Source organism: Bombus huntii, chromosome 2, assembly GCF_024542735.1.
Source record: "Bombus huntii isolate Logan2020A chromosome 2, iyBomHunt1.1, whole genome shotgun sequence".
Taxonomy (NCBI): Eukaryota; Metazoa; Arthropoda; class Insecta; order Hymenoptera; family Apidae; genus Bombus; species Bombus huntii.
In genome coordinates, this window is record NC_066239.1 from 16,067,261 (window position 1) to 16,079,399 (window position 12,139).

At 35.0% G+C, this 12,139-nt stretch overlaps 2 protein-coding genes across 5 annotated transcripts in view; one reads left to right on the forward strand and one right to left on the reverse strand.

Annotated features, from left to right (window-relative positions):
• The window catches only part of LOC126878131 (heterogeneous nuclear ribonucleoprotein M-like), a 206,601-nt gene extending 202,011 nt beyond the window's left edge, over positions 1–4,590 (forward strand). Inside the window, exon 13 of the transcript XR_007695567.1 lies at positions 3,710–4,590. The gene's annotated coding sequence lies outside the window, so the exon portion shown is untranslated. The remainder of the gene's footprint in view (positions 1–3,709) is intronic.
• The window catches only part of LOC126878145 (lachesin-like), a 483,910-nt gene that overhangs the window by 176,048 nt on the left and 295,723 nt on the right, over positions 1–12,139 (reverse strand). For all 4 annotated transcript variants that reach the window (XM_050640681.1, XM_050640679.1, XM_050640678.1 and 1 more), the window contains exon 3: positions 9,119–9,306. In XM_050640681.1, coding sequence (XP_050496638.1) covers positions 9,119–9,306 — 188 coding nt within the window. The remainder of the gene's footprint in view (positions 1–9,118; positions 9,307–12,139) is intronic.

Genomic DNA, 12,139 nt, shown 5'->3' on the forward strand with positions numbered 1-12,139 from the left:
GAGCATGCTGTTGAAACTTTATGTGAATCAGTTACATCAGTCAAATAAGAAATAACTGACAATGAGCAAAAATTAATTTATTAAACTTTAGAGATTTTTAATAATTAAAAATCAGTGTCAAATCTAAAAAATCAGATATAGATAGGAGGTTTATAATAAAAAAAATTTCATTGACTTTTAACAAAATAATAAATAGATTCCTAAATTTATTCGAGTCCAATCGTCTTAAAAAATGGTGTAATTTTTAAACGCGTAATAAACACGCGACGATGAAACAAACAAACGAGACTCGTTGTTTTGTGAACGTTTAAAAGTACATAAACGTGAGAGTATAATAACGTTGGAACGGTTAGGGAGTCACCATATTCAATTATTCAACCAACGCCATTGTTGACTCAACACGGAGAACGTTCATGTCTAGAGCATATTTAAAATGTTCTCCTCTAAATCTGATAAAAGCAAGTCAATAAGTGAATAGGGGCAGCGTACTACCAGGAAGAATAGTCTGAAAGCTTCTCACGCACAAAGGAGTATCGCATTGCTATCAAAGAATTTGTTTCGAACGATGACAATTGACCACCCTTTTATTACTGGAAATTAAACTGGAAATCATCGCTGTTTATAAAGTGCACGTTCTCCTGCTGTTGAAATTTCGAGAAATATGAAATTCTTGCGAATCGGTAGATTATGCTTGGATCTCATGATACGTACAACAATTTTTAATAACAATTTTACCCTCAGTTTCCGAAATAAATCGATTTTAGTATAACATAGTAAAGATTAGACGTTTGATTCGTTTGATGTAAAGAATTATTTATAAAAAAACTGTCCAAAAGAATTCATTTACAAAGGATGCTTTGCACAAGAAATTTTACACGTAAAAAGAAATTCCTTTAAAAAATAGCACTGTCGAAGTTCCCTTTTTAAAGAACACAATCAAGGCTCCCTTGCACAATACTTTAGCAACTAATAATATCAGTACATTAACAAGTTGGAAGTTCTCGTTTATAATTTCATAATTTCTTTGTCGAATAGAATAATCAGATAGAATAGAATAGATAATTTGTAATTTATAAAATTTACTTGTAAAATTTGATTTGTTTCATCGTCAAACTTTCCACTGAAAATCTATATTGTTCAAGTGATAAATAAATCTAACGGTTAAATATGCATTTTTAATGCATCTTTCCTGTTAACACTTAGATAATTTACCATTTCAATTTTTTAATCGTTAATATGGAAGATTTTCACGATGGAAATTGCAGGATTAACGCTAGATAAGATAACGAACAAACCTATGTGTGCGCTAAAGCGATCAACTAACGTAAGGGAATTGTGACTAAGAACTGATTTCTTCCAACATCATAAAGACAATATTGTAGACGCGTGTACATAGGTTAGATACGATAAGATATCGATGGAGAGGAGGGCAGGAAATGTTCAAGGTTCTAAAGTCGCACAAAGTTCCACCGAAAATTTACAAGTCGAGGCTTCTTTCGATCGAAACTAAAATGTCTTGTTAACATATTACAATACAGCTTGTTCGCGAGTAATTACCGGTAATGAACTCCCTCGTGAAATTTTCAATTCCCTGGTGCTGAATTTTATGATTTCGACGGCGGGCAACGCAATACCAGCGGTGGATTATGTAGCAAATAATATACCATGAAAGTTTCACATTGTAATTTATTGTTCCTTTATGAATTACAAGTTTCCTCGACATATTATACGACCATTACGATAACGGAACAAAATAGAAATGAATATGATAAGCATATTTTGGACGACTTTGTTATATGAACCTGACTTGATAGGTAAATGTGAATATTTTAATATATTTAAAATTTCGAGGAAGAATTCGATAAATTGAAAGATACGAAAATGAATATAGATCTATAATATAAATACATATGTTATAATAATTAGCATTTCTAGAATGTTCGAGTGAGTGACAAGGATATATATTTAGTTCCAAAATCAAATAACTCATATTGTGTAATATGCAACTGTTTTACTAACTTATGTTTCATATTCTCAGCGTATTGAATTAAAAGACCATTGCCTTAAAATATAGGAAATGCAACTTAACACATTTTCCTCTATGTTGTTCAATTCCATGATAAACAACAGAACTTACGTATGAAATAGTAAAGACTACTTGTGAGATAAGCCAGACTGTTTCCACGAAACATTCTAACCAGCCACATGTTAATATATCTAACAGATCTAATATCATCTAATCCACGACATCGTAATTCCTCGCTAAACCGATCAAAATTCAGCTCCACGTAATGAACCTGTTTTTTGCGAACACTTACCCGTAATCCAACACGCATACACACACATGCAGTAAAATAAAGAGGAAAATACATCTAGATAACTATCGTGGATCGATGTTAATAGCAGCTGGTAGAATCGAGTTGTCCGCGCAAAGAAGTCCTCCTCATCCTCCTGATTCCCCGAGGAAGGACACTGAGAATGCAATAGATTCTCGTGCCCAGAGGTTCGCTTTTTCCTTTCGTTTGATCGAATGTCCGTGCTGGGAATCGGCTTTCGCATCACGTTGATGGCAGAGTCGCGTGTCTCGCTTGACAATGCCGCGAAGGCATCGCTTGTGGGCGACGCCGTAGCCTGACCGTGTAGATAAATAGAAACGTTGGTTCGTCCTGGGACTGGATACAATAGAAAATTAATGGCGGACTGACCGGCATATCGATGACGGGGCTCGTCGCGCGATTTCTCCGCGGTTCAGCAAGCACTTTTGTTTTCAACAAAACTCGATGTAGCCGCCGCTTTTATCCGGAACCTCGCCGTGGATCATCGTTCGCGAAACTGGTATCGAGAGTGTCCGATTACACAGATACTCTTTCAACGAGTCGTTCGCTCTGTGAACTAGCATGAGGAGGTGGGACAGTTTTTCCATTGAAATTGTAGATCTTTGTAACCGCGTTGATCCGAGATCCACGGGGAAAATTGGGTCGCTTTCAACGTCGAAAAATATGTATATATTTCGAAAATTGTTTATTTGTAGGCTGAGAGGATAATGTATTGGGGCGGATAAAGGTGGACGATGCAGACTGGAAATGCTTGTATTGATATTGGTGGAATCCGAGCGAGAGATAGATATCGATTATTTTAACAACACCGTGTATTTAGTCAATGTATTTACAAACGGGAATTTTCAGCAATGTTCCAATTTTGCATGACAGAGAACGGGAGAGAAGAGCGAGATAAGCGAATCGAAGAATTGATAAATAAATTTCGAATTTAAATATATTGTTTGCGTATTTAATACGCATTCGTATTTGTCAAATAGGGAGAAATGTCCTTTTTAAGAAGGAAATTTCGCACAATTAATCCTATACAGTTGCGAGTGCACGATATCAAGGTTCGATAATATCGTATTTAAAATTAATCTGAAATTATATTAATATCGAAATCAATGAATTTCGGATTAAATAATACAAACGCATCACCTACCTTATTTAAAGCATGCTGCAATATTGCATCATAAAAGATAGGTTTTGATTAACAAGAAAGAGGTTGTGAATTATCTTGGAATAAAATCTCTAAAAACTTCTTATCATCGACATAGAGATACATTTCCTCAGAGCTTATCATAAGTAACGCTGAAAATAATTCACTATGATATAGTATTTTTCTTTTCACTTCACAAATTTCTTCATCATTGACGTTGAAATCTTCGCAGGGTGAGAATCACGCGCTGCGGCATCGACCAAAATCAGTCTCTCGCATTCCAATGGATCATGAACCCGACCCGACGATCAGCAAGATACGAGCCTTAATCGGCCTTACATTAATTCGACATCAAAGCGTTCGACGAGCACCGCCAAGAGCTGCATCTCTACAGGGACAGACTGAGAAAGACACATAAACCAAGCGTAGAACAGACAGAAAGCCATAACCTCCGGGCCAAAATGGCGAACTAGAGAACAGTGTTACGTAAGAAAGTGAAATCCTTTGTGGCACTAAGGAAACCCGTAATGAACATGCAAGGGCCACAAGGGTTTCGAATGAAATTTCATCGGGTGCGATTTACCTCGGCCGCAAAGGTGGCCACCGTACCTTTGCTAATCCTGCAATTTCTAGGGCGGACGCTAACGTGATTTTCGAACGACGACCGCATCATCGAGGAAACGCGCAAAGAGACTCTTTCGGCTGTTTGAAAATCGAGCATGTGCCATTTGTTCCTTTGATTTCGCAGTCCAAGCAGCCAGACTGTACGAGAACGCGGGCGGATTTCGAATCACGAGGGGTGTTGTACACCGCAATACTGTCCGCGACGAATCTATCCGCTTGTGAATTGAAACGCGCACCTGTGAAGGTACTGAATACCGGTCTGAATGACGGATTACGTGGCGAAATAGGGATATTTGGATGATAGATTAGCTGTTCAGTGAATATATGTTATGTACATGAATACTGGAGGACTATGTCAATGAAACGAAATAAGATAAAGCTGCATTGGTTGTTAAATGTTTTCTTGAGTACGAAAATTGGAAATATTGTTAAATATATAGTTATATAAGAATATGTAGAAAGGAGAGTATATATTTAGTTTCTTATAAGCGTTTTAAGAAACTTCATATTGAAGAAATTTTTTTAGTCTAGTAGAGGAAATACGTTGTAGCGATGTATATCTTTAGGAATTTTTTTTATGGACTGTTTTGTTGGTTTTGATATGATCATATCAGATATTTATAAATAAAATATAACAATACAAACATCGAACTGATAGGAGAGCTTTTGTGCAAAGTTATCATTTTAATTAGCGAGGACTGTGTAGTGCGCGAGGGAAAATAAAATATAGAGGCAATGCATGTGTACGTGTATGTATTTACGTTTAATTTGAAAATATGTATGCACAGTAATACGTATTTTTAATACGATACATTAATTAGAGCATATTTTCCATATCAAATATATATATTATATTATTACGTATATTATACTATTCTACGATACTACCAATGTATCACGTGTTCGAAACTTTTATAATCATATTTTCCTGTCATTATGCTGTATCAGAATCCTTAAAGTAACCATTATAAACAAATTTATATTAAACACTTTATCGTAGAAAAAAATTATAATCGAACGAAAATACTATCGTATGATGATACTTCTCGTGACAATAATCATTTTTTGAAATTATATAAATTCAAATTTCTTACATAAACTGTTCATAGGACAAATCGGCAGACATGTTAGAATAAGATAAGGAATTTTATCATTTTGTCATAAATAATGAAACGGACAACAAACTTGTAATTTAAAACATGTAACTATTTGAACGAATAATATTGTTGTATCAGGAGATGTTATCGATGCGCGCAGTTAATAATTCTATCAATGTGTTGCTTAAAGTGCACTAATCTTAAAAGCGATAGCGGAAATTCAATGTTGAAATAGATGGAATTAATGACATATCGTCGAGAATGCTATAAATTTTGGAATTTTTCGAACTGCACTTTCGGCGAATTCGTTCGACGCACCGACACGGATCGAATTTTAACTCTTCCAAAGTTTTAATGGATGATCGTGTAAACATGATCTCCAAATCAAATACTCGAACTCGGTTGTAATTACTGGAGTGTACTTTGCGGAATAAACTTGGTTGCGCCGTTGGTGAGCATCGATGAACTCCGACCGCAGAAATTTTACATGGGGAACAAGCTTCCTGCTAATTTCGTCTCCAAGAAATTGATTTGCTCGTCTGATAATCAATTTCAAGTCAGAGATGCTAATAAACATCATCGTTATACAGAAACTCTTCACCCGCAAAAGCTATTTTACAATAATATCAAGGAAATTCCAATAACAAAAAAACAGAAAGACATTTGAAAACTCCAATCTTTATAAAACGTAAAATCAGTGACTTAGAAATTCGATAAAACTCCAATTTATTCTTTTAATTTAGCAATAACCGAAGCAACAGCTCACCCGGTCAAAGATTCACCTCGGGAGCTTTTGGTAATCGTTTTGCATCTGCTATTTCAACTATATTCCATTACACAACGAAGCTTCAGCTTCTGTCGTTCGTTTATCGTCCAGTTATTTCGCCTGTTAATTATCGCAGGAAAGAAGAAAAGTTAGAAACGTTTGGTTCGGCTGTTAGTGGCTCGTGTCGAGCTGCTAGAACGCGCGCGCGCAATAGTATAATTACTCGAGTCAATTTCCCGCAGGCTTGCAAAGCACTGTGTCGGCCGATCGTACGCGGCGTCATTAAAATTTCGCGAGCAGCCCTCCGCGGTTAGAAACTGACTGTATCTCCGACACGAATTTCGAGGTAACGTTCTGTTCGAGAGCAGAACGCAAATCGAAACTAGGTTATGTTATACATATGAATGAACCGGACATAGTTACGTTGCTTTTTACCAAGCAAACATCGAATTTTCGAACAGCGGCCGCTCTTTTCGATACACCGATTAATTGGGATTGCGTCGCCTTAAAAGATTTCTCTGATTACGCTCGTTTCTTTTATCGCGTTTGTCCTCGCGATACGTATGTAAATGTAATTTTCTTCAGTCCGCTGAAATGGAATTTATAGACATGTTTTTTGCTATTTAAACATTTGGAACTTCATACGACTGTATTTCAGCTGTACGACTATGTTACAATGTCTACAATGTTTTATAGCGGCTAGAAAGAGTATCGGACACAGAAGTATCATATTTATGTTAGTACTTACGTATTAATTAGTTAGATCCAAGTATATTAAATCTCGTATGGTTTAATAGTACCTTCGTATAAAAGTTTCATTCGATGAAAATAAAATCTGATGAAGAAACGTTTCATTAGAAGAGAAGGATATGTGACAATATTTTGTGTAAGCACTGCATAACATTTAAATTCTGTTATATATTCTGAACAGCAGATCTGACTCTAAATTTTGAAATTATACTTTTTCACAAATCTGTAAATATACGGAGAAGCCGCCATGTGGTTAAAATGGTGTGATAAAAATAATATTTAGCACAAAACATAGTCAATCCCCTGTATTATTCACGAACTTGTTTGACTAATTTTCTTTGTTATAAAATTCCAAATTTTAATCAAAAACATCATTGCAACACAATAACCTATTAAGCCTTCGAATATTTTAGTCCATATCAGAATATTCTATGAGCGATTTGTGACGCTTAAAATAATTAATTTGCATATTGGATATTCAAGTAGAATGACACATTACGGTACGTTAAATGGATATATTACACGGTACATATTTAAAGACGAATACATTTTTAATTCGTCGTGTGTGCTTACTATGATATCAGACTTTTAAATTTTTGATAATTTTACCGAGCACGGATTAATTAACATCATCTAACTAAGCTATTTCTTAAGTATCATTCGCAAAAGAACTCCGCAGCGAAATAAGATAATTCATTTCGATTAAAACGATTCTTGATATTTATCGGTAAATAAACATTCTACATATACCGGGTGGGACAGTCACACTTCAATAGCAGGGTGGATAGGTCGACGACGGCCAAGTGCACTTCCGATGCATCCTTTGCAGTTTGCTACAGACAGGTGACGATCCATTGTGCCGCTAAAATATTGACACTCGATATTTTCCTGTACTCAGCATGGCGTAAAAAACGTTTATATGTAAGCCCATCTTCGTGATGGAGGTCCATGCTTTTTGCTTCTGCTATCTCCGTTGGTTTCGTCGATATTAATTTTACCTCTTAGGAATTATTTTAATTTCCGAACGTGCCCTGCCCGCCGTTTATCGTTGTCCAGTGCTTTTAAGCTGTCCTCCAGTTTATCGACAAACTGCCATCCAATTTTCTTACAAAATGTTATTTCCTCGATAACAATACGTTAGAAGAATTCTAAACTGATGTAACCACTCTCATGATATACAGTTTGAATTTGCATTGAAAAATATATTTATACTGGAAGAAACTTTAGTTATAATTGGCTTCTTATACGATTGCGAGATGCCAAATTTAATACGACTCGATCTAATTACAGATAATGCGAAATCGTATAGTTGAACACGTAAAAGTTAGTGTCACAATTTCGTTTTATCGTATTATTGATAATTAATTAATTTTATTAGAGAGAGAAAGAGATTAATTTTCGTGTATTATATATTTTGCTTGAATGTCAATGCAAGAGTAAAAAAAAAAAAAGAAAATTAATGCGCTTTATACGTTTGAGATTGTATTCAAAAGCTGAGTTCCCTTTCAGAAATTCACAGCTCAAGTATCGATCACTCTATTCAAGTTACTACCAATACATCTACGTAGGTACATGCTGTTACTCGTATCAATTACATTGGAATTGCAGTTGAAATTCGTTCCACTTTTTATTCGAAATGTTCAACACGAAACGTTGAATCGATATCGCGTTATCCTTGACTGCAGTTTTTTCTCGGTTATGGCGAATGTATAGGAAAACGTGTTGTACAGAAGGTGATCTTTTTTTCTAAATATCTTTTTTCTAAATATATAGTAAGTGTCGAGCACAAAGGAATAAGTCTGAATAATTAGTAAAGGGTGTGGCCTGTTCAGCTGGAATATGAATCATGAGTTCTTAATCTTTCTCACCGTTGACCCAGATTAAACTGAAAGTGTCGCCATCGATTCAATCGATCCCTAAATATACGATTACAAATATTTGGCATCTGACTTTTACCTCGAGCAACATTATAAGCAATATTTTAAATGATATTTGTGTAATTATATCGCAGAGATAAGTCAAGTAATTTACGAAAGGAAATTATGGCCAACATTCGATGAAGAATTCATTATTTGATATCTTGAAACTCTAATGATTTGTTTGCAATTAATTGCGAAGGATACATCTCTGCACGCCAGATATAACTATTTCAGGCAATATAATTAGAATTATTTAAAATAATTAATGGGCAAATAATAAGAATAACAGGAACCCCTTAACGTATATTTAAATTAAAATTTTACGAAATTGATATTTCCAATTTTTGTTAACTTTTCGATATATAGATATAGATAAAGATTGATCGATTCTGAATCGTTCAGATAATCTCCGCTTTTATATTTCATATTTCGAAACGTCATATTTCAACGCGAATTTCTGGCATTACATTCGATTGTTCACTTACCGTTTTGTTTCCCAAGTTCTTCACGCGGCAATTCAAGTACGTAGTTTTGCCCAGTATGGTGGTCACGTTCTTCGAATTCGATATATCGAAGTACGGACCAGATTGTGTACTGCTGTCATCCAAGCTGTTCTGATGAACGTTGCTATTCTTTCCGCTGCTTCCGTGTAGCATACTGTAGCAGTGCACCCCTGCAAATCAATGCAATGGCGATTAAATCTCATTGAAAGTGGCAACTTGCTCGTTATCGCTTTTCCAACTGAGTCCAGCAAAGGAACAGCGGAGCTTCGTTCGTTAACGTTCGCGAATAATGAAAAGATCCATCGCTAGGGTCTCCCTCTCGGTATTTGTACCGACAAGAAACGAAGTTATCGCTACGAAAACGGACTACGAGTTTCCCAATTATAATCGTCGACATGCGATCTACCGTGCAAACAAATTGAAAGAAAAATGCACCGTCTGCGACGTAAATTGTCCTCGCTGTTCAAACAGAATTAGCATTTTTACTTTCATATTTATGCACATTTTATTAAATTTAATATTTAAAAACATGCAAACTTGATTACGAAAATTTGTGTCGCTTGAAATAAGGTAACAAATAAGAAATATTCAAATTCAAATTCATACAGCTCTATTTCCTTAGTTGCGTTACTAAAAATATACAATTGCACAAAAATCAATAGTACGGTAATGAGCATCGCGCGTGTATGAATAATAATTTGCGATTAATTGTATTTCAAATAAGATGCAAACGAGTTAAAGTTCTACGTTGATAACGTATTGACTTTTCCAAGCGATCTGGCTTGCGTATTCGATTAAAACGTCAGTCAAACAGGAACGACAGCTTGCAGTTCAGGTGATAAATGTCTATGTTTTTATCTGTGTAGCGTGGCATAGTTCGCGGCGTGAACTCTCCAAGCGAATCTGTTCAACTGGTCGTTGTATAGGATGACAAAGCCCTTTGCTCGCTGTGATACTTGTCACAATCGTTCGCATCGCCTATTGTTTCGCTGTTGGGAACCATCGCGACGTGCACTCGATTCGACTGTCCTGTTTATCGAACGAATTCGGCGATGAATTTCTTAATGTACACCGATGGAAAGATAAATTGTACCGATAACAGAGACGACTTGTGCGTTATTGGATCGCGAGCGTCAGCGTAAATTTCACCGTTGATACAGTAGTTGCTTCGCGATCGGTTGTGCCGCGTACTCGCACGTCGAGACGACTAGCTGACAGCGTCATAAACGAGGAAATGCCCGTTTTCAAAATTTATGGAGGTTCTTGAGCCGTTAACACGTGTCACAGAGGATATTTGAAATGATCCTTGCCCTGAATTTTTCATGATCTAGAAAGGAAAAGTACTTTGCTACATGACGATCTCTTTCAGTTTCCATTCTCGTTTTCCAATCTTCCTTGAAGACATCATTCTCGAAACTTCTATGCTCCGAATCAATCGTTCCCATGAACGAGATTCATTGCACGTAGTTTTGCATATTAACTTTGCTAATTATTGGAAAATAGTATATTTGCAGCTGCGAGTAAACTTGTTTGTTAAAGTGAAATTACCAACGAATTCTTGCACTACTTCAAATAAACTAAAATATGAATTGGAATAAATTCTGAACGTTAGAAAACAATATTAAAGCAACACTAAATATATTACATAAGTAACAGACATATAAATATAACATCTGTCGTCGTCAATACAATAGCGATATATTCTTGATATAACAAGCTATAAATAAATAAAGAAAATAAATCGACATACGTATTAGATTTGCTAAGCTACTTTTTTAAAGAGTAACCTCAACGAATATGTTAACGAACGAATTGGTAATCCTAACATTTAAATAAATTAATTCCTCGTTTGCTTCAACTTTCTTAATTGTAATCGCATTGGAAACTTTTTATATGAAGGGTAAATTACATTCCATTCAACCACATAACAAAGAGTACTACAATGGCAGCCATACGTCGAATCGAACAACCGTCGATTTACTCATTTATTTTCTTTGGCGATTCTTAATCTGGAAACGTCAGTGAAAGATTCCTGGTAAAACGGTCCGTAAGTGTTTCCGAGTTCGACCAAGGGATACAGTTTCAAACTGTTCGCCACTTTTGGCGAGTTGCAGAGCAAACTTCTGGAATGAACTTTAATGCAGTATACCAAACTTTCTCGATAGAAAAAGGAGAATCGTTGATTTCACCGCTGCCCTGAACAATTACCGAACTTGTTTATTATTTTAACGCGAAGCATCTTCTCTCATTTCTCGATGATTTCTACAAAATTCCCCAGAAACGCTTGTGTTTTCTGCACACGTCAACGTATGTTGAGTGACAGAATTATTCGGATAATTGTAATGTATGGCAAAAACGTATGAAACAATAAGTTAAGAGAGAAATGAAATTTTAATATTTTTTAATTTACAGATATCTAGAATGACTCGCATAAATATTTACAGTTTTCGTGAAATTCGAGCATTATCTAGTTTCTTTTTTTATTATTCTTTATTTAGGAAAAGTATGCGCATTAAATAAATGAAATGTATTATGCGTTTCTAACAACTACAATATATGTTTTAGTATTTTTGTAAAATAGTGAATTAATTAGCCATTATGAATAAATTTATTTTATATTTTTAGTTTATTTTTTTTTATTTTAAACATATTTTATAACAGTAATATTCCACATAGTATGCTATGTTAAATATTGATACGAGTTACTGTAATTAAAAGTTAGAGGTAACAAAATTATGAAACAAGCTTGAAAAATCGCGCTATACAATTACGCAAGAACAACCTATACTTTCCATATCACAAAATCAATGATATATTTTACAAATGTAATTATTTTGCTAAAATTAATATCTGAAAGGATAGTCTTTTCGTCTCATAACTTGGGCCAATCTTCCTAACTAATTTTTTGATTTTGTGATGTGTAAATATGTAGGAATATATATATCATAACTCGTTATACTTAAATACACTGCAACTTTTCGATTTTGTTATCCCAAATTTTTA